The 27,969-nt window shown below is 38.9% G+C and overlaps 2 protein-coding genes across 2 annotated transcripts in view; both read left to right on the forward strand.

Annotated features, from left to right (window-relative positions):
• The first annotated feature begins 1,302 nt into the window (after positions 1-1,302).
• On the forward strand, positions 1,303-18,672 carry LOC128659227 (zinc finger protein 471-like). Its single transcript, XM_053712906.1, has 3 exons — positions 1,303-1,358; positions 8,192-8,307; positions 18,187-18,672. Exons 2-3 carry the CDS (start codon positions 8,289-8,291, stop codon positions 18,663-18,665), a joined length of 498 nt encoding a protein of 165 aa, XP_053568881.1. The 5' UTR covers positions 1,303-1,358; positions 8,192-8,288; the 3' UTR covers positions 18,666-18,672.
• A 161-nt stretch (positions 18,673-18,833) lies between these two features.
• Positions 18,834-27,969, forward strand: part of LOC128661340 (gastrula zinc finger protein XlCGF49.1-like) — a gene marked incomplete at its 5' end in the record, with an annotated part of 63,357 nt that continues 54,221 nt past the window's right edge. The window contains 3 exons of the mRNA XM_053715603.1: positions 18,834-19,233; positions 19,320-19,324; positions 20,342-20,536. Of these exons, the coding sequence (XP_053571578.1) occupies positions 18,834-19,233; positions 19,320-19,324; positions 20,342-20,536 (600 nt within the window). The remainder of the gene's footprint in view (positions 19,234-19,319; positions 19,325-20,341; positions 20,537-27,969) is intronic.

Below are 27,969 nucleotides of genomic sequence, written 5' to 3' on the forward strand. Positions count from 1 at the left end.
ACGAGAGCAGGGGTTTCCTCTTGGGCCTTCAGAAGTGAGGCCTCTATGGATCAGTTTTGTAAGGCGGCTACCTGGTCCTCCTTACATACTTTTTCCAAATTTTACAAGTTTGATGTTCTTGCTTCTGCTAATGCAGCCTTTGGGAGAAAGGTTTTGCAGGCTGTGGTGCCCTCAGATTAGGGGCCACTTCTCTTTTTTTTACTCTCCCGTTGGCATTCAGTGTCCTCTGTAGCTTGGGTATTGTTTCCCACAAGTAATTAATTAAATTAATTTTTTTTCATGATTCAGATAAAGTAATCATGAAAGAAATAATAAATACTTATATTATCAATTTTTTTCATTCTCATGTTATTCTTTGTTGAAGAAATACCTAGGTAGGTAGCGTGCACATCCCTAAAGCACTACACAACAGGAAATAGTGCTGCCATCTAGTGCCCCTGCTAATGTATAACATTGTTGCAAAACTGCTGCTATATAGTGCTGCAGACACATGCACACTTTTGAGCTTAGATGTATGCTTTTCCACAAAGGATAACAAGAGAACAAAGACAACATGATAATAGAAGTAAATTAGAAAGTTGTTTAAAATGTTATGTTCTATCTAAATTATGAAAGAAACAAGTTGAGTTTTATGTCCCTTTTTAATGCAGCTGTGGACGCTCCCTGTATTAAGAAAGAAAACTTAACAGATAATTTCCTTTCCTTTGATACAGGGAGAGTCCACAGCTCCCGCCCGTGTTCTCTGATGGGCGGCCCTAAATTTATTTTGTTTTCGTCTGGCACCTTTTTCACCCTGCTATTTCTCCTACTGTTTCCTTGTTCCCTCAGCAGAATGACTGGGGGATGAGGGAAGTGGGGGGGAGGTATTTAAGCCTTTGGCCAGGGTGTCTTTGCCTTTTCCTGGTGGCCAGGTACACAAGTGATGAATGCAGCTGTGGACTCTCCCTGTATCGAAGGAAAGGAAATTATCTGGTAAATCATAATTTGTTATTTTATTTCTAATGAGGTTATTTTATAATACATTTCTTATTTCTATTAGCTGCACCTGTTTATCATCAGAACGTTTATCCCACTGATCTGTGACTGATTCTTGTTGTTAGTAAAGACCTTAGTGAGTGTATTCTGCACCTTCAGCTGCTGCTGTTTGTGTCACATGATCACAGACTTAAAGGGACAGTGTCCTGTAAATTTGGTTTTTGCTTAAAATAACAAGAAACCCCAAATATTTTTCATCATTTAAATAGAACATATACTTTCAACAACTTTCCAACTGACTTTTATTATATTTGCTTTATTCTCTAGATAACCTTTATTGAAGCAGCTGCAATTCACTACTGAGAGCTATCTGAGCACATAAGGTGAGCCAATGGCAAGAGGCTTGTATGTGTGACCACTAATCAGCAGCTAGCGCACCATAGGGCATTATATGCTTTGTCACAAAGGTTTTCAAAATAATAAAGCAGATTTGATAATAGAAGGAAATTGGAAAGTTGTTTAAATTTGAATAATAAAAGTGTAATTGGGACTTTGCTGTCCCTTTAATGTGTTTCTAATGACTTGTTTTACCGGTGTATAAAATAGTATAAAGTGTATGGGACATTTCACCTTTAACTTTAGTTTTTATGTAAAATAACTGTTTGCTGTTTGTAATTTATTTTCATTATTAAATTGTACACAGCCTTTAAATGACCTGAGGCTCCGGCTCCTACTTAGCATATGCAGGAGTTCACGTTATATAAAAATATGAGTCTGTTATTGGCTGATAGCTGTCACATGGTACAGGTGCAGAACTACATTTATCAGAAAACAATCTATTGCTCTTTTAAAAATCATAGTAAGTTTATTGCATTGTATTTTTATTATGTATCTGTGGTTTTGTAATTCTATATTTTATGGTCCCTTTAAATGGACTGAATTTGCCAAAAGAAAATATCTCATTATATTATCACTCTATGTAAACAAAAAACTCTTTCTTTTCTTAAAGGGACACTCAAGTCAAAATAAAACTTCATGATTCAGATACAGCATCCAATTTTAAACAACTTTCCAATTTACTTCCATTAACAAAATGTGCACAGTCTTTTAATATTTACACTTTTTGAGTCACCAGATCCTACTGAGCATGTGCAAGAGTTCACAGCATATACGTATACGCATTTGTGATTGGCTGATGGTTGTCACATGATACAGAGGGAGTGGAAATAGACATAACTTTGCAATTTATTTAAAAAAAATCTACTACTCATTTGCAGTTCAGACTAAGTGTTATTGCATTGTCTTGTTATCTTGCATTTGTTGATTATGCAAATCTACTGTATTGACTGGTCCTTTAACTCTATCCAAGATAACAATTGAAATTAACATTTTAGTGCCTATCTCTCTCACATCCCCTTGCAGTGTGATTTAAGACAACTCAGTATTGACCAAGAGAAGTTAAAGGACTGGGGGTGGAGCACATGACAAAATGTCTGACAGTGAGAATTAGTAGGAAGTACAATACCAATACTGCAGTATCCAATTTAACTTATATTTAAACAACTGATATTTAACATTTCTTTCTGGTGAAAATATTGTTTCATATAAATGATAGAAAACAAAGATTATAATATATTAGTTCTGATATGACCCAAATTAAAGGGACACTCAGGTCAAATTAAACTCTCATGATTCAGATAGGGCATGCAATTTTTAACAACTTTTCAATTTACTTCCATTAAAAATTGTACACAGTCTCTTATATTCACACATTATGAGTCACCAGCTCCTACTGAGCATGTGCAAGAATTCAGACTATACATATATGCATTTGTGATTGGCTGATGGCTGTCACATGGTACAGGGGGAGTGGAAATAGACATAACTGAAATTTGTTTAAAAAAATCTACTGCTCATATGAATTTCATACTAAGTGCTATTGCATTGTCTTGTTATTATTTATGTGTTGATTATGCAAATCTACTGTATTTACTGGCCCTTTAAATAGATTTTCTACCATTATGTTGTATAGATCTGGGAAAATTCATATGTAAGGGACAATTGTAACACCCACAGAGCTAACTGTACTAAATGTTTGTGATAAATCAACAACACATATGTAATACCCTAATCAGTTGATGTTTATCACATGAATTGTTATGTGTGCCTTTAATTATACCATACGTACAGTTAATAAGAACCATTATTTCTTTCATTTAATTGGCAAGAGTCCATGAGCTAGTGACGTATGGGATATAAAATTCTACCAGGAGGGGTAAAGTTTCCCAAACCTCAAAATGCCTATAAATACACCCTCACCACACCCACAATTCAGTTTTACAAACTTGGCCTCCTATGGAGGTGGTGAAGTAAGTTTGTGCTTGAGTTTTATGATTTCTTCTATGAGAAGCGCTTCTAAGCATTCTGAAGCCCAATTCCTCTCAGAGTACAGTGTTTGTCAGAGGGATGTGAAGAGAGTATCGCCTATTGATTTTATGGTTTCTCTCATGGGAAATCTTTTCAAGGGTTCTCTATTATTGGTCATAGGGATTCATCTCCGACCTCCCTTTTCAGATTGACGATATACTCTTATATACTATTACCTCTGCTGATAGTTTTCAGTACTTGGCTATCTGCTATATGTGGATGGGTGTCTTTCAGTAAGTATGTATCATTATTTAAGACATTCTCAGCTATGGTTTGATGCTTTATGTATTAATATAAAGTTTTAAACATATGTATTTTACTTATATTTGCCATGAGTCAGGTCTATGTATATTTTCGTTTCAGTATAGGAATCATGTTTGGGAAGTTTATTTAAACTTTTTTCTTACCTGTGGTTCAGTCTTTTTTTAACTTCCTCTTGCTCCTTCCAGGGGCAGTGTCGGCTCTGGATGCGTGCAGCGATGACGTCAGCGCCGCACGCTCCTGATGCTGGTAGGAGCTCACTGACAGGAATCCTGCGCCTATTTAAATCCTGCACTAACGATCTGTCACTGCCCAAGTATAGGTGTTACTCTGTATGCTCCTGGGTGTGACAGATCGTTCTATGTACCTAAATACCATTGTTGCTGAACCTGCCTGTTTGCTGACTACTCTACCTGCCTTAACCCTTAAACTGCTGGACTGATCATTGTTGCAGAACCTGCCTGTTTGCTGACTACTCTACCTGCCTTAACCCTTAAACTGCTGGACTGATCATTGTTGCTGAACTTGCCTGTTTGCTGACTACTCTACCTGCCTTAAAGGGACAGTCTAGTCAAAATTAAACTTTCATTATTCAGATAGGACATGTAATTTTAATCAACTTTCCAATTTACTTTTATAATCAAATTTGCTTTTTTTTCTCTTAGTATTCTTAGTTTACACTAAACCTAGGCAGACTCGTATGCCAATTTCTAAACCCTTGTGGGCTGCCTCTTATCACAGGTTTTTTAAACACCTTTTCAACACAAAGTGACAAAGTACATGTGGGCCATATAGATAACACTGTGTACAGGCATAGGGAGTTATTTAAGATTTAGCCCAACACAATGCTAACTGCAAGACAATAGATAATAAACAGTCACAGTCATGTGATCAGGGGGCTGGAAGAAGGTTCTTAGATACACGGTAATCACAGAGGTAAAAAGTGTATTAATATATCAGTGTTGGTTGTGCAAAACTGGGGAATGGGAAATAAATGGATTATCTATCTTTTAAAACAATAACAATTCTATGGTAGACTGTCCCTTAAACTGCTGGACTGATCATTGTTGCTGAACCAAAATCTATATTATTCTTAGGGTGTGAATAGATTTTTAGATTGAGACCTTCTATGGGAAGATTCCTTCTTTCTCAGTACACTCTGTGATTTTTTTTTTTCAGGAGTGATTTTACCAGTTCTTTAGCAGTAACAGGAATTGGGTTTCTATACAATTCTATTCTTTGTCCCAAAGAAGAATGGTTTATTCAGTCCAATCTTGGATCTGAAGACTTATATTTTTTTGATAGTCTCTCAACTTTCAAGTTGGCGATTATAAGGACTATTATGCCTTTTTTGTTCAGCATGGTCATTTCATGTCCACTCCATTTTACAGGATGTTTATCCTCATATTTTATTTAATTCAGACCACTTGTGGTTTCTGAGATTCTCTTTTTAGATAAGCCTTACCAATTTGTCGCTTTTACGTTTGGTTTAGCGACAGCTTTATGAATCTTTTCAAAGGTTCTGGGTGCCCTTCTTTCTGTAATAAGACAGTAGGGTATTGTGTTGCTCCCTTATTTGGATGGTATCTTGGTATTAGCTTAATCTTTTTCTTTTATTGGAATCTCTCTTGAATCAACTAGTTTTGTTTCAAGACATGGTTAGAGGATTTAATTTACCTAAGAGTTTTGTGATTCCTCAGACAAGGGTCACCTCCTTTTGGGTTTCTAGATGGATTCTGTGTTCATGTCTTTATCGGACAAAAGTCAACTGTAATTGGCGTTAGCCTGTCTAACTTACAGTCTAGAACATTCCTTTCAGTGGTTATATGCGTGGAAGTTTTAGGTCTCATAACTGCAGCATCGGGCATGGTTCCCTTTGCTCGTTTTTTATGAGACCTCTTTTTTTGCTTTGCATACTGAATCAATGGTGCAGGGATTGTTTTCAGATATCACAGTTGATATTCTTAAATCCTAAACACTCAACTTTCTCTGTTTTGGTGATTAGATTATCATTGTTTTATTCAGGGGTCCTCCTTTTGTTTGTCCTTCCTGGACTGTATTCTTAATGGATGCAAGTCTTACAGGTTGGGGAGCTGTCTGAGGGTCTCTGACAGCACAAGGGGTTTGGAAACTTCAAGAGGCGAGGTTTCCAATCGATATTTTAGAACTCATTTTCAGAGCTCTTTCAGGCTTGGCCTCTTTTAGGAGAGAACTTTTCATTTTTGCTTTCAAATGGACAATATCACTACCGTGGCATATGTCAGTCATCATCAAATAGGGACTCGCAGATGGAATTCATCTCCTGTCTAATTTCTACGATTTTTATCTTGGGGTTAGACGTTTGGGAGGTGGATTATCTAAGCCATCAGTCTTTACATCCAGTAGAGAGATGCATGATTAATGGAATGGCTCTGAAACATCGCATATGTTTGTACCTGAGACAAGAATTCTAAGATTTCTTCATAAGTTTTGGTGCTGTGGATTTTTATACTTTGATATTTGAGAGAAAAAGCAGTCTCCTCTGTTCCACTGGCAACAAATATCACAGGAAGAAGGTGCTGTTTGTGAATTGGTTGGTACATCCGGGAGAATGGTTTCTCTATACAGATGTGTTTTCTCAATTTCCCAAGTACCTTTTCAAGTCCAGGGATCCTCGGGCAGAAATGGTGGTTGCATGGCAGTATCTTGGTTTTGCAACCTGACTACATCTTTCCGCCTCTGGTTCTTTCTTCCAAGGGTGATTTCCAAGATCATATTGGAACAGTCTCATGTGTTTCTGATAGCATCAGCATGGCCTCACAGGTTTGGTATATGGGTCTTGTTCGGCTGTCCAGTTGCCATCCTTAGTCGCTTTCTCTTTGGCCAGCCCTCTGGTTTTAGGGGTTATTTTTCCATCAGGATCTCAAATTACTAATTTGATGGTATAGAAATTGATTAGTGTTTAGTCATAGAGGTTTCTCTGACTCAGTTTTTATCACTATGTTGCAGGCTTATAAGTCTGTTTCAAGGAACATGTATTATCAGGTTTGGTAAACCTATATTTTATGGTGTTCTTCTCATAAATTATCTTGGCATTCTTTTAGAATTCCTAGGATTTTACATTTTTTTCAGGATGATTTGGATAAGTTTGTCTGTAAATTTTTTGAATGGACAAATCTCTGTTCTTTCTGTTTTATTTCCTAGAAAGATTGTTTAAACTTCCTGATATTAACTTTTTTGTTCAGGCTTTGGTTGGCATCAAGCCTGTTCATTTATTAATTTCTCCTTTTTGGAGTCTTATTTGGTTTAAATATTTTGCAGGCTCTTTCTTTTGAGCCTATATTTTCTTTGAAGATTATCTACTTTCTTGGAAAGTGTTGTTTGTTTTGACTATCTCTACTGCTACAAGAGTTTCTGATTTATCAGCTCTCTCTTGTGTGTCTCCTTATCTGATTATTTCATCTAGATAAGTTGTTTTGTGGACTTCTTTTTTTCCTAAGGTTGTGAATTTGAACAACATTACTAGAGAAATTGTTGTTCCTTCTTTGTGTCCTAATCCTAAAGAATTCTTTGAGAGTTCTTTACATCCTTTGGATGTGGTAAGAACTTTATAAGTCTATATTGAGATTACTAGGATTTCAGAAGACTTCTAGTCTATTTGTTTTTCTGGTTCCAGAGAAGGTTAGAAAGTCTCTGCCATTTCTTTGGCATCCTCATTAAAGCTTTTGTTTCTCAAGGCTTATTTGGAGGCAGGGCAGGCTCTTCCTCAGAGATTTACAGCTCATTCTACTAAGTTCAGTCACCATTTCTTGGGCTTTTTCAGAATGAAGCTTTGGTTGATCAAATTTGCAAATCCGTAATTTGGTCTTCTTTGCATATTTTTATTGTTTTTACAATTTTTATGTATTTTGCTTCTTCTGAAGCAGTCTTTGGTAGAAATGTTATTCAGGCAGCTGTCTGTTTGATTCTACTGATTTTGATTTTTTTTTTTTTTTAAGAAAAACTTAATTATTGTGTGGATTTAATTTCTCAGTGCAAATAGCTGGTATTTTATTCCTCCCTCTCTAGTAACTCTTCTGTGGACTTCCACATCTTGGGTATTTTCTATCCCATACATCACTAGCTCATGGACTCTTGCCAATTACATGAGAGAAAACATAATTAATGTAAGAACTTACCTGATAAATTCATTTCTTTTTTTATTGGCAAGAGTCCATGAGGCCCACCATTTTTATGGTGGTTATGTTTTTGTTGTTGTATAAAAGCACAATTATATTTCCAGTTCCTCTTTTTGTATGGTTTTTTACTCCTTTTTGTTATCACCTCACTACTTGGCTATCCGTTAAACTGAGTTGTGGGTGTGGTGGGAAGTGTATTTATAGGCATTTGAGGTTTGGGATACTTTGCCCCCTCCTGATAGGAATGTATAACCCATACGTTACTAGCTCATGGAATCTTGCCAATATGAAAGACATGAATTTATCAGGTAAGTTTTTACATAAATTATATTTTCTTATCTCTTTAAATCATTTAATATTCTTTTTTATAGACACGGCCAGAGCACTGAGAGATATCAGGTATTGATGTAACTGGAGTGAATAAGGGAACCTTCTTCCTGAGCACAGACATTGGAGCCTGTTATCAGCATGAACTCATATGTGTTAGGTGAGTAAAAAAGATATTATGCTGACTTTAATTACTGGGGAAATAGCATAGATCACTGATTAAACAAATCTAAACTGTTATATTTATATCTGCATCTTTAAGAACATTTGTGTCAGTGACAGTTATAAAGATGGAGCAAACTCCATTGGACTGAGGGGAGGGTAAAAAATACTACTCCTCTTCTGTCCTTTTAGACAGATCATGTCCAACAACTGCTAACCTCACCCCAGACCTGGTTCAGTACTCAGAACGATAAATGATGAAAAAAGAAGGCGGCACCACAATAGTGCAAATCAATGCGATCCAAGGAACACATACGCAGAAAACATCATCATACTCACAAAATATCAGGCACTTAAGAAGTGCAACAAATGCCTTCTGGAACTTTATAAAGCCGCCCAGCTAGCTATCCTCTCAGCCAACTCGTTCCGGCAGTTGAGCACCTCCCTGGAAGCTGCTACTATGAGAAGCTGCTATAATGAAAATAGCAGCTAAACGTGTTCCTGGTTCCTCGTAAATCACTTATTTAAAATGAAAACGAAAAGTGATTATAGAATCTTAGTGCAAGTCGTGGTATATAAAATCAGCTTACATATACAAGTCGTGGTATATAAAATAAGCTTTAATAAAAACAATGTATTACAACGCGTTTCTCGGTCGCCAGTGACCGTTTCTTTAGGTGTATGCTGTTACGGTACCAACAGGATACCAAGGGTTAACACCAGGGAACAATGTCCTGCATAGGGAATCAGCAATTCACAACCCAGCCAGTTTTCAGGTTTAAAACAGAATGACATTTATTAAAGGCTATGCCTAGTATTTATGCAGGTCTGACCCCCAGATGGGGGGTTGAATATAACCCTGGCTTCAGGTTACAGAGGGCATTGGTTAAACAGTAAAGCAAACATATGAACAATGCATCAAACCTCTAAGAATTGTCTATTCACAGGTAAAACAGATTAACATATTAAGTACTCAGACAATCTGATGTTGGGCAGTCTAGTTAACATAATCACACAAAACCCAATCAGTTTACCTAGACAGACTCCTGAGACACAATCAGATCTTAAACATACATAGAATACATCTTATTACAGAATATAGGAACAGTTCTTATTAGCTATAAAGTCTTTTATGCCCACTTGGCTTATAGAGTCACAATTGCTCCCACAAGGGGCACTCACACCCTGTACCCATCCTGTATTTATGGATACAGGGTGACATAGACATAAGACAGAGTTATGAAAGTACATGGGGTGTCCAGCATATAAAATTCCATATTTCCATGCAGTCTCTGGGTATCCTTAAGCCCATGTACCTCCAGCCCAAAGAATGTTCCATAACAGGCCCTCCAATGTACAGTGGCGAGATTGGTTTTGTCACATCTCTCCCCTTTTCCAAACAGACTAACAGGGTATCTGACCTCCTGCCGGTCAGTGCCCTGGTTAGTCCAGCAACCCACCCATAAAACACAATTAGTAGTACAGCCCACCCACAATAAATGGTTACTACACCTGAGTACGGGGAAAACTTGTCCATGTCCAGGTGCCTCACCACAGCTGTGTGGGGGACTGGTACGCTGAATTGGTGGGTTGCGAGGTGGGCAGAGACCAGCTGTACTCTGCCCGGGTGCCAGCACTACCATGGAAGTAGCCTGGTGGGAGCCTGGTTGCTGGAGGGGGAGACCTACTGTCTCCCCTTTGGATACATAGCTGTGCTGCTGGAGGGGGAGACCAATCGTCTCCCCTTTGGCTAAACAGCCGTGTTGCTGGGGGACAGGACCAACTGTCCCTACCCCTTGTAACTCAGCCTGCCGCTGGGGAATGGAGTCTGGGCTCCCAATTCCCTGTATATTCCTCTGCTGCTGGGGGACAGGACCATCAAACTCCTCTCCCTCTGGTTTGTCATGCTCAGCTGTCCAGGGTATATACTGTGCCATATACCACCAGAGCGCCTGGTAGGCATGTCAGTTTGCTGGGACAATCCATCTGTATTCCCGTTATGAGAGAGAATTCCTGTCCATAGAAACAAGGGTTCAAATTCCTCAGTGCCCAGACCAGGGCCAAACAGTCCTTCAAAATCCCATCAGCTTCTTTACGAGTTTTCTGTACCTGCTCTTTATAGGTATCCACAATCCCTTCATACTGACATAGGGTGCCCTTGAGTTGCTGCACCTCACAATGAGCCAGCGTCAGCTTCTCCTCAAGTGTCGCTAAGTTTGTCTTTAAGGTTTCATGTCCCACTCTCAAGCTGGTGTTTTCTGCAGTCTGTCGGTGCAGCTTGTCTAGCAGAGATTCACGTTCTAAACGTGCTTTTTCCTCTGCGCTCCTCTTCTCCTTCATCAGCGCATTGTAACGGGACTTCCACGTATCAATAGCGGATAGAGATTTACTGAGCTCAGCGTCCTGGGGCTTAGCAGCAGGTGGGTCAGTCTCTGCTGCACGGATCTGGGCACGGGTAGTCACAGAGTTAACATCAGCGGGACCCATAGGAGCGTAGGCAGAAACAAGGGGGGCCAAGTCATTTCCAAGAAGAACATCAGCAGGTAAGTCCTTCTTGACCCCCACATTCACAGGTCTAGCGCCCACTCCCCAATCCAAATGTACCCTGGCAACAGGTAGGCTGAACACATCGCCCCCTGCTACCCTCACAGCCACAGTGTCTCCAGTGTACTGTTTCTCAGACACCAAGTTCTTTTGAAGAAAGGTCATGGTAGCACCAGTATCCCGTAGACCACTGACCTTCTTCCCATTCACTTTAACCAGTTGCCGGTTATTCCGGTGGGCAGCTTGCACAAGGTCTACCTCATGTAGGATGCTCCAGCATTCTTGCGCCTCTACGTAGCGGGCCGCAGGCTGAGGATTACGTGGGATTCCGCCGGCGGGTCTTCTCCAGGACTGCGCTTGGTTCGCTGCGTTTAGGGGACAGCTCTGGTCTTTTGTGCCCTAGTTGCTTACATCTAAAGCACACGAATAGGTGTGAGTAGCACCCCGCAAATTGAACAGGGCTCTCTGAGGGTAGTTCGTGGCCGGAGGCCGTGTGGTATAGCGGCGCCGGGGTTTGGTAACTGGCAGCTGCTGGGGTGACTGGGGGTCCTGTACTCCACTCTAGCAGGGGGGCTTAGTGGTAGCAGTGTCCAGTTTGCGGGCATCCGTATACTCATCTGCCAAGCGAGCCGCTTCCTACAGGGTGGAGGGTTTACGGTCCCGAACCCACTCTCGAACTCCTGCGGGTAACTTGTCGAAGCAATGTTCCAACAGGAATAGCTGCAGCACCTCTTCCCCAGATATGGCTTGGCACCCCGCTATCCAGTGAGCTGCTGTGCGGTGCACCTTACATGCCCACTCAAGGTAGGAATCTCCAGCTACTTTAACAGTGTCTCTGAACCGCCTCCGGTATGCCTCCGGTGTAACCGCATACCTGGAGAGCAGAGCCTCTTTTACAGTATTATAATCCCTGACTTCCTCATCTGGAATGGCCCGAAAAGCCTCTCTGGCCTGGCCGGATAATTTTCCAGATAATATCGTGACCCAGTCCTCTGCGGGTACCTTGTGTAGTGCACATTGCCTCTCAAAATCCGCAAGGTACCCATCAATCTCTCCTTCTGTTTCCAGGAAGTTTTTAAAAGCTGCAAAATTTACTTTTCCTCTTTTCCATCTTAGTCAGTATTGTAATAATCCCCCTCTTCCTGAGGTTACTGGCTTGTGTAGTGCTCTTCTGGGCGATAAGGTTCATTCCGTCGCTTGCCACCAATTGTTACGGTACCTAACAGGATACCAAGGGTTAACACCAGGGAATCAATGTCCTGCATAGGGAATCAGCAATTCACAACCCAGCCAGTTTTCAGGTTTAAAAAACAGAATGACATTTATTAAAGGCTATGCCTCGTATTTATGCAGGTCTGACCCCCAGATGGGGGGGGGGGGGTTGAATATAACCCTGGCTCAGGTTACAGAGGGCATTGGTTGTAAACAGTAAAGCAAAACCCATATGAACAATGCATCAAACCTCTAAGAATTGTCTATTCACAGGTAAAACAGATTAACATATTAAGTTAATTAACTAGGGAAGAACGTTTACCTCAGACAATCTGATGTTGGGGCAGTCTAGTTAACATAATCACACAAAACCCAATCAGTTTACCTAGACAGACTCCTGAGACACAATCAGATCTTAACACATACATAGAATACATCTTATTACAGAATATAGGAACAGTTCTTATTAGCTATAAAGTCTTTTATGCCCACTTGGCTTTATAGAGTCACAATTGCTCCCACAAGGGGCACTCACACCCTGTACCCCATCCCTGTATTTATGGATACAGGGTGACATAGACATAAGACAGAGTTATGAAAGTACATGGGGTGATCCAGCATATAAAATTCCATATTTCCATGCAGTCTCTGGGTTATCCCTTAAGCCCATGTACCTCCAGCCCAACGAATGTTCCATAACAGGCCCTCCAATGTACATTGGCGAGATTGTTTTGTCACATATACTTTAACTGTGAACAACACAACTTATAAACACTAAAACCGGCGTCTAGTACAACCCAGTGCACATGCGTGAGGTGTCCCATACGTCATCATGTTGTCAGGAAAACTGGAAGGGATATGATTGGACCAAATAGACCAATCCAGGATGGATAAAATCAATACACCTGACTAGAAAAAGTGTGTCAATGAATAGATTATAATATGGGAATTTGGAATTGCAAAAAAGCCAAATCGTGTACAACAGGATAGATCGCCAAATTAAAAATAGAACCTATATGTATCAGGATCCCTCACATGACTCTTGGGATAACGGGTGCAATTATAAATGGATCGAAGAAATCCCACATCTAATTGCACACAATTAAAAATGTTCATTACATAATAAATATCCAGAGGCATAACAAGAGAATAACAGTAATTGTAACTGCTTATCGTATATGTCAAAACTCTACAGAATACCAATATGAAAATAAAAAATAAATCAATTACATTCAAATAAAACTATTAATACATACACAGATCAAAGTAACCAACACTTCTTTCAACAAAGAACAATATACTCACTCAATCTTAAAAAGATAAGTTGATTTATCAATGTCAAATGTCTGAAGTAGGATCATCAGAGGTGGATATTTCAATATGTTGTCGGTCATTACAAAAATTCATCAGTTTTATGAGAAGTTTTAAAAGACCTTTTACGTTTATTAGAAGGCGATAGCAGACATAGCTTCTGTATTGCATCAGCAATATATCTTTTTCATAGCAACAGGGATATCATGTACATTAGATGTTGAGAGAAAAAACAGATACTGTACTAGTACTAATAGAAACATTTTCGGCCATAAAAAAGCCTTATCATGACAACTGTTACATACTACAGCAAGAGATATATCTCAGCTAGCTTACAACAGATACACTTAGCTTTGGTAGAACACTTTGTTCAGGGCAGCATGGTTCCTACAGTAGCTTCTGAGACAGAAAATAATTTTTTCGGCTCCAAAAATGACGACACACGCAAAAGGAAGTTACATTTTTTTTGGCGCCAACAAACATCCCGAAATGACGTAACTCACGTCATAACAGGACACAACTTTGCGCCAAACAACCCTCGCGTCAACTAAGACGCAGGAAAATGACGAACTTGCGTCATCATAGACGCACATTCGCGCCAAAAAATTATTGCACCAAGAATGAAGCAATAAATAACAGCATTTTGCCCTTGCAAGCCAAATTTGCAGACGAAATTAAAAGAAAAACAAGTCAAATTGGAAAAAAAGACTATACCCCAGGTAAGAAAAAAACTTCCTAAAACATGATTCCCATACTGAAACTGCTAGACTGCAAAGAGAAATATACATAGACCTGATTCTTGGCAAATATAAGTAAATACATATATTTAAAACTTTATATAAATACAAAAAGCGCCGACCATAGATGAGATTGTCTTAAATAATGATACATACTTGCCGAAAGACACCCATCCACATATAGCAGATAGCCAAACCAGTACTGAAAACTATCAGCAGAGGTAATGGTATGAGTATATCATCAATCTGAAAAGGGAGGTAGGAGATGAATTCCTACGACCGATAAAATAGAACCCTTAAAAATATTTTCTGTGAGATAAACCATAAAAATCAATAGGTGATACTCTCTTCAATCCCTCTGACAAACACTGTACCTCTGAGAGGAATTGGGCTTCAGAATGCTTAGAAGCGCTTATCATAGAAGAAAACCTAAAAATCAAGCACAAACTCGTCGTGGGTGTGGTCGGAGGTATAATTTATAGGCATTTTTGAGGTTTGGGAAACTTTGCCCCTCCTGATAGGAATGTATATCCCATACGTCACTAGCTCATGGACTCTTGGCAATTACATGAAAGAAATATTGGTTTGTTTTACAGGGAGATTCAATATTGGGGAAAGTTATAGGGGACAATCCAATTTACACATTTAGAAGAGCACCGACATTGAAGAATAGACTAGCACCTAGTAAGGTTGTAATGAGGAAAAATTGCAACATCAAAACAGATAAGAAATTCAGCCCCTTACTAAGGCAAACCAGGTTTCTATAAATGCAACAGACATAATTGTGGTCTATATAGTTATACATCTGGGAATAGGACATCTTTTGGTAATTTTTAACTAAAGAACTTTTTGATATTAAATCACACTTTACGTGTGATTCTTCTTTTGTGATCTACATGCTTGAATGCATATGTGGCATTCAATATGTAGGGACCCCTGAAAAAAAGATGGGGTGAACTTTCTAGGAACGTTCTAGGAACCTTAAAAAGGCAGTTGCCAATAACAGTGTTCCCAGGCATGGAATTTGTTGCCATAATGGCCATTCAGATATCTTTAAGATCCTTCCCATTGAACTTGTTACTCCCAAGTGGGGGAGAAATAAACTTATTCATCTAAGACAAAGGGAAACTTTTTGGATTTGGAAACTCAAGACCATTAGTCCCTTTTGGCTCAAATGAAAATATAGATATGGCAGGGTTCAATTGATTTTTCTCTGTAATATATTTGTATTTTTGCCTAATGATTTTTATTTGCACATATCTGTGTATGTATTAATAGTTTTATTTGAATTTAATTGGTTTATTTTCATATTGTATTCTGTAGATTTTGACATATACGATAAGCAGTTACAATTACTGTTATTCTCTGTTATGCCATCTAGATATTTATTATGTAATGTACATTTTTAATTGTGTGCAATTAGATGCATAAATGAAGAGTCTGGTCCTCTTGATAACAAATCCAGTAAACGTTTAAACTCTGTTTATAAACTCCTGAGGTTTTCCCTGTTCCTGATGCTATTTCTGATGTGATTGCTAAGGAATGGACTAAGCCTGGTGCTTCTTTTGTTCCTTCTTCTAGGTTTAAAAAGTTGTACCCTTTGCCAGTGGCTAAATTAGAGTTTTGGGAACAAGTCCCTAAGGTTGATAAGGCTATTTCTACTCTTGCCAAGGGTACTCTACTATTCCTATTTTAGGAAGGTGTATTTATAGGCATTTTGAGTTTTGGGAAACTTTGCCCCTCCTGGTAGGAATGTATATCCCATATGTGACTAGCTCATGGACTCTTGCCAATATGAAAGAAATTAATTTATCAGGAAAATTCTTACAACCATTATTTTTTCTGCAAATTGGATTGAATCTCTTTATGATTATTTTATTGAGTGATGAATCTTAGACATCTTTTCTCACAGTCCTCTGTCTTAGAATCAAGTGGCTTAACCTTATGTTCGACAGATTTAGAACTCTAATAATTTATCTTATAGAAATCAGACTGTTTTTATTTCTTGCTTTGATATAGCTTTCATGTACAAGTTCTTTGGGATAATGTTTCTCCAAAAATCTATTAATTAATATAATTTTAGACTGCTCATCATAGATATCCAAATTAGAAGAATTCCTGCAAATCCTACAACAATTGATTACTATTATAATTGAGATATCTATTTGTATCTACTGATTTAAAAAAGTTTTTAGTGAGAATATTGCCTTCTCTATCCCAATCCAATATGAGATCTAGAAAATCAATATTATCTTGCCTGATTTTGGAAGTAAAATTCAAACCCATATCATTAGCATTCAATGAACTCACAAACTCTAGAGCTGTCTGTTTGGTCCCCTCCCAAATGAAAAGGAGGTCATCGATCTAATGGCGCATAGAAGACCAGATTCGCCAAATAAGATGATGCATAGATGTATCTCTCATCAAATAACCCCATAAATAAGTTTGCAAATATGGTCCCCATGGCCGTCCCCCTTGATTTGGAGGAAAAAAATGTTTCTGAAACACAAAATAATTGTGTTTATGTACAAAAGATATGGCTTCCAGTAAAAAAAAGTCTTTGTTTCTTTGGAAAATATATGTCTCTTTTAAGAAAATTATTGATGGCCCCCAAACCTAATTTATGTAATATATTTGAATACAAAGAAGATACATCACATGTGAGCCGCAATAACTCTTTTTGATTTATTTATAGCTGACAATTTAACAATTAGATCTGGTGTGTCTTTAATATAAGACTGTAGGGCCACTACCGACTTCTTCAAGAACTGATCTACGTATTCAGATAGATTACATGTAAGGCTCCCTATCCCCAATATGATGCGTCTACCTGGGGATCAGTAATAGATTTATGTATCTTAGGGAGGTGGTAGTAGTATGCAATATTTGGTGTGGTGGGTATCAAGAAGTCTCTCTCTTAGTGAGTATACCTTCTAAGAAACCCACATCAACCAGATTAATTAGACTCTTTTTGAGTAGGATTAAAGGTTAATTTCTTATAATAAGTCCCAAAGAATCCTGTTGGCTTCTTTCAGGTAGTCACCTAGATCTTGCAAGACTACTCCACCTCCCTTGTCAGCTTGCCTTATTACAAATTCCTTATTAGCAGCTAATCTAGATAGTGCCTTTAATTCGAAAACATTTAAATTTAATTTTTTGGTTGCACCCACCAGCAGTCTACCAAATTCTTCTAACACTAAATTTTGGAACAATTGAATACTGTAACTCGTAACAGGGGAATTAAAATTTGATTTTGGCATTAGATTTGAATGTACATAATAATAAAAAAAAACTTCACATAAGATCTTCAGGTTCAAAATATATTATATCAGACTAAGGTGTCTCTACCATATTATCTGTACACCACTGGTAAATGACCTGTATTCAGTAATTTGTTATCACAAAAATATCTTTGTATAGATAATTTATGTATAAATCTATTAAGATCAACAAATAACTAAAAAATATTGTGGTTATTGGAAGGACAGAGTTCCCCACCCCAGAAGCATCACTGATGTGTGTGCTTAATTTTACAGTGAGTATTATTAAACTAATAAAGTTCTTAACTGTTTATAAAAATAGAACAACCACAGGCGAAAGCTAAAGATTATCATAAAGTCACTGCTTCTTACCCTCTCAAAACATCTCACACTGATGATTACTCTGTGATGATTAAAACATCATGTTCTCACCCAACTGGTTGAGCATGAGTCGGACAGGACTCTATGTGCAGTTGCTTGTACAATGTTAAAGGAGGATGGTGGATGCCACCTCTCTTGCCCAGAATACAGAGTACTTGTTCCCTGGCTGAGAACATTATCCACACGCACCTTGTTTAATGCAGCCCTATAACATGTTTTCATCAGTAATCAGTAATTTAGGTTACTATGATGTAATAATGTTTACATTCTTTGTCATGCTTTTTTAATTTGTGATTTACAGGTAAATACATTTAAAAATACAAAACAGAAGACATTTTTGAGCATAAAAAAATGTTTTTTAATTAAGATGAATTTTATATTATAAAGAATAAACATTTTTCTTTTTCTTTTATTCCATTTCTTTTTATGTAGACAAACACATGAATAGTTTATATCCATCCTTCACTACAGGAAGCATCAGAATGATACCGCAAACTCCAATAGTCTTAGACACCAATGACTATTCACAAACATTGGGGATATCACAGCAGATATTTAAAGGAGATGGTGAATTGGCAGGAACTGGGCAGCAATCATTATGTACAGAGAGTAATTTAGTCATCAAACAAGAGGACGACATTTATGACTTATCTAGTGAAATGATTATCCCAGAGGATAAACCACACATATTTACTGAGTTTTCAAAACATATTAAAGAAGGTAAAAGTCTACAGTCTAGCCAAATGTTTCATACAAAGGAGCAACCTTTCAAATCTACAGAATGTGAGAAAAGCTTTAGATGGGAGTCACATCTACTAGAACACTACAAAATTCACACAGGTGAGAAACCACACAAATGTACTGAGTGCGGCAAATGTTTTACACAGATGAATCATCTGAAAAGTCCATGAAAGGATTCACACAGGGGAAAAGCCGTTCACAATGTACAGAGTGTGGAAAAAGTTTTACACAAATTAAATTTCTGAAACGCATAAAATGATTCACACGGAGAAAAGCCTTTCACATGTACAGAGTGTGGAAAAAGTTTTACACAAAAGAGTGATCTGAAAAAGCATGAAAGGATTCACACAGGGGAAAAGCCGTTCACATGTACAGAGTGTGGAAAAAGTTTTATACAAATAAATTGTCTGAAAACTCATGAAAGAATTCACACAGGAGAAAAGCCTTTCACATGTACAGAGTGTGGAAAAAGTTTTACACAAAAGAGTGATCTGAAAACTCATGAAAGGATTCACACAGGAGAAAAGCCTTTCACATGTGCAGAGTGTGGAAAAAGTTTTACAGAAAAGATTCATATGAAAACTCATGAAAGGATTCACACAGGAGAAAAACCGTTCACATGTACAGAGTGTGGAAAATGTTTCCCACGAATGGATAGTCTGAAAAACCATGAAAGGATTCATACAGGAGAAAAACCTTTCACATGTTCAGAGTGTAGAAAAGGTTTTACAGAAAAGAGTAATCTCAGAAAACATGAAAGGATTCACAAGGGAAGAAACCTTTCACATGTTTAGAAAGTATATAAAAGCTTCTCTCTTCTTAAGACACGGTGAGTCCACAGAATCATCAATTACTGTTGGGAATATCACTCCTGGCCAGCAGAAGGAGGCAAAGACCACCACAGCAAAGCTGTTAAGTATCACTTCCCTTCCCACAACCCCCAGTCATTCTCTTTGCCTTCAGTGCAAGGGGGAGGTGAAGTTATAGGTATCCTGTATAAGGTTCTTCTATCAAATGTTTTATTTTGAAGCCAGAGCAGCTTGCTCTGATCTTCCCTATCATGCTGAGTTCAGCTGTACTCCACGTTAGTCTCTTTAGCAGGGCTGTGTTAGCTTTTAAGCAGTCAGGAACTTGTGGGGTGGGCCTCACTATGTTTTCCTGTCTAGTTGCTGACCTCTATAAGAATGCCAAAGTAAGCTTACAGGTAAGTGCCATGTTTTTACAATATAAGAAACCTTGGCATTGAGTATCTTTTCTGCATCGTTGTGGGGGTAAGTTATCCTGAGTTCAGGATACATTAGACAGGTTGCAGGGCCCTGCTACGGTATATGAGAGATAAAGTGATAAACACTTTTTTAATTTATTTTTGTTGGTGGCTCCAGGGTTATATACTTCTGGAATCAGATGCTTTTTTCAAGGAGGGGGCACAGTCAATATTTTGAATTTATTTTCGGTTACGGTCCATTTATCATACATTTTGTTACGTCATAGGGGTGGAGCTACTTCTGTTCTCAGAGCACACTGTAACTTTGCACCCTTCCCTTGTTGCACACGCAGTGGATAGCGTGTTTTGCCTGAAATTCAGTCTCTCTCTGTTTGTAAAGGTGCAGGTAGGCACCCCAGCTTAATGCTGAGGTGTAGAGGGGCCAGACGTTTTTATAACTGGTTAAGTTTTTTTCTGCTAAAATGGAGCTGAACTTAAAAGGGGGGAGTTTTTGTTGCCGTTTAGTTGTGGTTCCTGTAACCGACGTTCTACTGTGCATTATTCTATCGTTACCAGTTAAAGGGACAGTACTAAAAAAAAAAGTTTTTCATTTTTTTGTCATTTATCTACATCTTTTGGAAGATGGACTTAGAGTCTATGCCTGAAGCAGAGTGCAACATTTGTTTGAGTGCCCATGTTGAACCTCCTTTTCCTTATTGTGGTTCCTGTATTGAAAGAACCTTGATGTATAAAGACCGGCTCTTTGTTACTGAGCTACCATTCTCTCAGGTGGATTCTTTTCAGGCAATGCCACATTCTCCTCCTCAAGTACCCCAGGTATCATTACTGTCTCAGGCAGTGCCCTGTTGTTCCTAGCAGACTCTTGATAGAGTCTTTTTGAAGGCAAATATTGCTGCTCAGGTGTCCACAGTGGTATCTGAGGTGTTTGATGCCATTCCCTTGCTGCAGGGTAAACATAAGAGGAAGTCTAGAGAATCAGATAGTAAGGTATCAGATCCTATACAGGCTAACCAAGTTGCTCTCTCCCATAAGTCAGAGGAGGAGGATACTTCGGTAGTCTCTGAGGGTGAAATCTCAGATTTGGATAGTGTAATTCCTTCTTCTGATGCTGAACTGGTTTCCTTCAGATTTAAGCTTGAACACCTGCATGTTTTGCTAAAGGAGGTTTTAGCTACTTTGGATGACTCAGATGCACCTGTCGTTGTCAACCCTAAGAAATCTAGTAAATTTAAATAGATACTTTGATATCCCCTCCCCTGGGGGGTGTTTCCAGTACCAGACCGTGCTACGGAAATTATTACCCGGGAATGGGAGAGACCAGGAATTCCTTTCTCCCCCTCTCCTGTTTTTAAGAAAATGTTTCCGGTGGCTGACTCCATTAAGGAGTCGTGGCAGACGGTTCCAAAGGTGTAAGGGGCGATTTCCACTTTGGCAAAGAGAACTACAATTCCTATTGAGGACAGTTGCTCGTTCAAAGATCCTATGGATAAAAAGCTGGAGGCCTTTTTAAAGAAAATGTATACTCATCAGGGGTTACGATGGCAACCGGCGGTGTGCATTGTCACAGTAACCAGTTCAGCACCCTATTGGTTTGATGCCCTGTCCGAATCCTTTCAAGTGGAAACTCCTTTGGAGGAAATTCAGGATAGGGTTAAGGCTCTAAAGTTAGCTAATTCCTTTATCACTGACGCTTCTTTACAAGTCATTAAGTTGGGAGCCAAAATATCTGGTTTTGCAATCTTAGCACGTAGACACTGTAGTCCAAAATAAACTTTCATGATTTAGATAGAGAATGTGATTGTCAGATTTTATTCTGCTTTTCCTAAAAGGCAGAAGAAAGAACAAAAAGAAAGTAATGTTGAACCACAACTGCAGCCTAAAATTAATGTGTATGTAGTAAGGCAGATATCTTGTACATATATATAACAAGGGCGCAACAGTTTGTTTAATATGTAAGTAGATATCTGTCTGGCAATTAATATTGGTTTAAATATGAATATGCAGCTACGCAACATGAATTAAAAGATGCATAGTGCAAGACAATAAACCGTAAACAACAAGTTGTGAATAGTTATAGAATGGAAGTATATAAGGCGAATCCTTAAATAGGCAAGAAATATCAGTATCAAATTCTTAGCTAATATAAATATATGAGGAAATCTTTCAGTGCAAGGAAAGAGTTAATGTTTCAGGCATAGATGAGATCCTTCTTCCTAATTGTTTGTAATTCTAATTTGGCTGATTATAGACTGGAGGAGTGTAGCGGAGCAGTTACATTATATTGAACAGTTCAGTTTCTATGCAGAGTTGCGGTAAGAGGAACAGGTAAGAGAATAGGGTTGAATCTTACCAAGTAAAGAGAGGTTCAAGTCCTTTAGATAGAACTTTTGTTGGTGTCCGGTGAGGTCCGTTGCCTGTTAGCGCTTGTAGGGAAGATTGCGGTTAGCAAGTGAAAGTTCCGGTGGCGTGTGACGTCACAGCCGGTTCGTTTGAGCAGAGATCCTGTGTCAGGTGCAACAGCTGCTGAGGAGAGTGAATCCTGAGTAGGTCCGTTGCGTAAGAGAGACAGAATTCTAAGCAATCAAACAGTAGGTTAGTATGATCTTTTATACGATGTGAGAGGGAGGGATTTTCTGGATAGGTGCAAGACACAAACAGCAAAGGATGGACAGAGAGTTAGGTTACTATATTTTCATGACAGAACCCCCTTCCAAAGATCAACTCCGGGGATCAGGTCGAGGACGGTCCGGATGTCGACGGTTGAACTGTGCCAACGAGTCGAGGAGCAGAAAGATTAAAAGAGGGCTCCCATGAGTCTTCTGAATCGGGGTAACCCTTCCAGTGAACCAAGTACTGTCACATCGTTCCGCACCTCCGGGAGTCCAAAATCTTCTGTACTTCATATTTGATTGAGGTATCGGAATGGAAGGTAGATGTACGCTCAGAGACATTATGGCCCACGAAGAGTCCTATAAGTCTTCAAGGAGACATGTGAAACGTAAGGGTGCGTTTTCCTGGAAGCTGGAAGTAAGGGTGAGACAGCATTGGAGTTCACCAATTCGGTGGATAGGCAACGGGTCCAATATAAGTGGAAGACATTTCTTAGTGGGGACTGGCAACGTAGTTACGGTTGACAGCCATACGTAATCTCCAAACTGATAGTTAGGCGACGGGTTCTCATTCTATCGTAATACCTTTTGTATCGTTCCTTTGCCATCGTAGGTTTCGTTCCAGTTACAGCGAAGGGAGTGGAGATCGTGTTTATCATTTCATTAACTACCGGACAGGACTTGACGTTGAAATGTCCAATGACAGGAGGGGTGAAAACCGTAGTTAATGAAAAATGGAGTTGCTTTTGTTGAAGTGTGGAAAGAGTTGTTACATGCAAACTCGGCAACGGGTAACTAAATCCACCCAATTATCTTGTCTAGCAGTTACGAAACATCTGAGATACTTGTTCTATCCACTGGTTTGTTCTTTCCGTTTGACCATTCGTTTGGGGATGGAAGGAAGTACTTAACCTCCTAGAAATTCCTAGAGCCTGACATAATTGTTTACAAAACTTAGCGGTGAACTAAGTTCTCTATCCGAAGTGATTGATTGGGTTACCATGCAACTTGAAGACATGATCTTATCAGTAGGGTTACAGTTTCTGACGAAGTGGGCAATTTATGAATGGTATGACAATGGGCCATTTTACTAACAAGATCAACCACTACTAGAACTGTGTTTGTTCTACTGGAGAGTGGTAAATCAACTATGAAGTCAGAGCTATGTCAGTCCAAGGGACGGTTTGGAGTTGGTAAAGGAATGAGTTCCCAGTAGGGGAGGTTTTAGGTGTTTTCGAGATAGTGCAAGTTTTGCACAGTCTTATACAAATTTCTGCACATCTGTTGATATTGCTAGGCCACCAAAGTATCCTCTTTACTAATTCTTGAGTTTTAGTTATTCCTGGATGTCCTACTAATGCAGAGAACTCTCACACGTTCTGACGAAGATAGAAGGTACATAAACTTGTTCTTGATGATATAAAAACCATCAGGAGTAGGGAAAGCTCAGTTTTGGGTCTTCGGTCGTCCTGCTTTTCGTTCCTTTATGACGTGTTGGATTTGATCGTCGTCAGGGCTAAAATTTTCTCAGCTGGTATGAGAGAGTTGTTCTCACGGAGATGTAGATGGATTTTTCTAGGTGTCGAGAAAGGGCATCAGCTTTTTTATCGTTTTTGTGCAGGTCTGTATGTTATGAGAAAATTGAATCTGGACAAAAATAGATTTCCAGCGTACTTGGCGGGCACTAAAAGTTCTATTGGTCTTTAAATATTCTAGATTTTTGTGGTCAGTATAAATCAGCACCGGAATTTTTGCACCCTCCAGTAGATGTCTCAGTGTTCTACGGAAGCCTTGATTGCCAGCAATCCTTGTCACCTATGGGATAGTTTATTTCAGGGGGACTCAGAATTCTGGAGTAGAAAGCAACAGGATGTACGTGGGTCCATGGGAGTTAATCTCTGAGAAAGAATTGCACCAAGTGCCTAATTGGAAAGCATCGACCTCTAGTACATATTGTAATTCAGGATTGGGATACTTCAAGATGTGCGCTGAAGGTAAAGGCTGTTTTTTAGAGTAGTCAAAAACCTTGTTGTGTATCTTCATTCCGACAAATCGTCCAACAGATTTAGTGAGATTAGTAAGAGGTTAGTCAATTGCGCAAAGTTCTTTATAAACTTCCTGTAGACGTTTGTGAACCCATGAACCGTTGTAATCTCTCTTTGTTTTTTACGGAGGTGGCCAATCTAATCATGGCAGTGACTTGTTATTTTCCATATGGATACCATCAGGGGCGATTTCAAAACCCAAGAATCTTGATATGTCTGAGTGTGGAAGATGCATTCTCTAACTTAACATACAAAGAATTCTCCCTGAGTGGGATAAAACTGATTAACGTGTTTTATGAGTTCCTCCATAGTGGAGGAGTAGATAAGTATGTCATCTAAGTATATAATCACCAAAAAGGTCTAACCACAATCCCTGAACATATAATTATGCAAATATGGAAGGTTGACAGGAGCGTTAATAGACCAAATGGCACTAACTGTTACTTCATATAAACCATATCGAGTTTGAAAGCAGTCAACCATTCATGCCCTGACTTTATCCGTACAGATTCTATGCACCTCTAAGATCTAATTTTGTGTAGTAGGTTGCACTTCTAACCTGTCTTGAGTTGAGGCATTAGAGGTAAAGGGTACCGATTCTTTATGGTTCGTTTGTTTATTTTCCCTATAATCAATTATAGGTCTGAGGGAATTGTCTTTCGTTGGTCAAAGAATATACCTGCTCTGCAGGTGATGTTGGAAGGTCGTATACAACCTTTCTGGAGGTTTTCTTTTAGATAAGTTTTAAGATGATTTAATTCAGGATCTGAGAGTGGAAAGATATGACATATGGAATATCTACTCTGGTAGCAGATCTATCAGACTATATAGACCTATGTGGGGGTAAAGTTTCTGATTCTTTTTTTTCAAAGACATCTGAGTCGGACCAATATTCTTTAGGTACGCAGTCAGGGTGTGTTAGTAGTAACTTATCTTGATATAAAACAGGTATCTGTACAGTACTGGGATTTAAACTGTACTGTGGCTGAGGACCAGGATATTATATCAGGATCATGTTTCATTAGCCATTGAATACCCTAAATACAGGGAAATGTGGTGATGGAATGACATCAAAAGAGACAAATTCAGTGTGAAGTGTCTGTGTAGTGAGTCGCAAAGGTATTGGTGTGATATAAAGTATGGGTCCTGAGTTTATATTCGTTACCATCTACCCAAAACCGAAGGCACTGGGGTGTAACTTTTTAACAAGTGGTGTTAGTTTATTCTTTGAAAAAGTCGTTGGTCGATATAGTTGTGACTAGCCCAGAGTCAAGTATTGCTTGTGTTTCTATTTGGGGGTGTTCCCACTGTCAACAGACATTGGACGGGAACCATGAATAGTACGCATTTGTTTGGCTGTCAAACAAGTTTGTATCATTGGTAGCTTACCATTCTTACGCAGAAGTTGGGTACAATCTCTGATGGAATGGTTAACTCACCAATACATGCAGAGAACGTTAGCTCTGCGCCTCAGCTTTTCTTGAGGGGTTAATGGACTTGATAACTCCGAGTTCCCCATGGGGATAGTAGTGGTCTTGGTCGAGTTTTTATCTGAAGTGGGTGGTGTACTAGCTTGGGAGGTCTTCATAGAGGTGTCTGAGTGTTGTCTTTCAGAACGTCTTTCTCTCCAACTTCTGTCTAGTGTGATGCTTAAATCCAATTAGTTGGTCTAGAGTGTCAGGTAGGGTTTGTCTGGCAAGCTCATCCTTTAAAGGATCTGAGAGTCCTAGGCGAAATTGATTTGCAAGGAGAGACACATTCCACCATGTGGTCGATGACCATTTTTTAAAATCTGGTTATATATTCTTCCACAGGTTAAATTGGCGGACGTGAGCGCATAGCCAGTTTCCCGCTGATAATTGTTTATAGGGGTCGTCATAGAGCTGAACCCATAGCTTTGAAAAATTGGTCAAGGGAGTGTACGATTGGATCATTAATTTCAAAAAAATGTTTCGCCCAAATTCGGGGTTCTCCTTTAAGTAGGAGATAGTGGTAAGACCTCTCAGATTATCAGTGGTATAGGTCTTAGGTTTTAGTTGAAAATAAAGATAACAACGACATTCTTAAATTCTCTGAATTCATGCCTATGGCACGAGAAATGTTGAGGGAGGGATGGTTGGGGCTCCTGTGCACTAAAGGTTACTTTTAGGTGTCAGCCTTTTTCATCAATGTATTTTTTTTAGGCTGGTATTTTCTAACTGTAAAGCAGTCAGGCCTTTAGTTAAATTATCTATAGTCCCTGAGTCAGGCTTCCACATGGGAAATTAACAGCTGCTGGGTCCATTGTTAATGGCTTAGAACTTAATGTCAGATTTTATTCTGCTTTTTCCTAAAAGGCAGAATAAAGAACAAAAAGCAAAGTAATGTTGAACCACAACTGCAGCCTAAAATTAATGTTTATGTAGTAAGGCAGATATCTTGTACCCTATATATAACAAGGGCGCAACAGTTTGTTTAATATGTAAAGTAGATATCTGTCTGGCATTAATATAGGTTTCAATATGAATATGCACGCTAGCAACCATGAATTAAACAGATGCATCGTGCAAGGACAATAAACGTAAACAACAAGTTGTGAATAGTTTTTGATGGAAGTACTATAAGGCGCATCCTTAAATAGGCAAGAACTATCAGTAGGTATCAAATTCTTCAGCTAATATAACTATATGAGGAAATCTTTCAGTGCCACAGGAACGAGTTAAAGTTTCAGGCATAGATGAGAATCCTTCTTCTAATTGTTTGTAATATCTAATTTGGCTGTTTATAGACTGGAGGAGTGTAGCGGAGCAGTTACATTTATATTGACCAGTTCAGTTTCTATGCGAGTTGCGGTAAGAGGAAAGGTAAGAGAATAGGGTTGAATTTACCAAGTAAAGAGAGGTTCAAGTCCTTTTAGATTAGAACATTTTGTTGGTGTCGGTGAGGTCCGTTGCCTGTTAGGCCTTGTAGGGAAGATTGCGGTTAGCAAGTGAAAGTTCGGTGGCGTGTGACGTCACAGCCGGTTCATTTGAGCCAGAGCATCCTGTGTCAGGTGCAACAGCTGCTGAGGAGAGTGAATCCTGAGTAGGTCCGTTGCGTAAGAGAGACAGAATTCTAAGCAATCAACAGTAGGTTAGTTGACTCTTTTCTACGATGTGAGTGGGAGGGATTTTTCTGGATAGGTGCAAGAACACAACAGCAAAGGATGGACAGAGAGGTTACTATATTTTCATGACAGTGATTTCTAATTTTTTTTCCAATTTACTTTTATCACCAATTTTGCTTTGTTCGCTTGGTATCTTAGTTGAAAGCTAAACTAGGAGGTTAATATGCTAATTTCTAAGCCCTTGAAGGCCGCCTCTTCTCTCAGGGCATTTTGACAGTTTTTCCACCACTAGAGGGCGTTAGCTCATTTGTGTCATATAGATAACACTGTGCTCAGGCATGTGGAGTTCCAGTAAGCTAGCTCTGATTGGCTAAAATGGATGTCTGTCAAAAGAACTGTCATAAGGAGGCAGTTTGCAGAGTCTTAGGTACAAGGTAATCACAGAGGTAAAAAGTGTATTTATATAACTGTTAGTTATGCAAAACTAGGGAATGGATAATAAAGGGATTA

This window comes from Bombina bombina, chromosome 5 (genome assembly GCF_027579735.1).
Source record: "Bombina bombina isolate aBomBom1 chromosome 5, aBomBom1.pri, whole genome shotgun sequence".
In the NCBI taxonomy this organism is placed as follows: domain Eukaryota; kingdom Metazoa; phylum Chordata; class Amphibia; order Anura; family Bombinatoridae; genus Bombina; species Bombina bombina.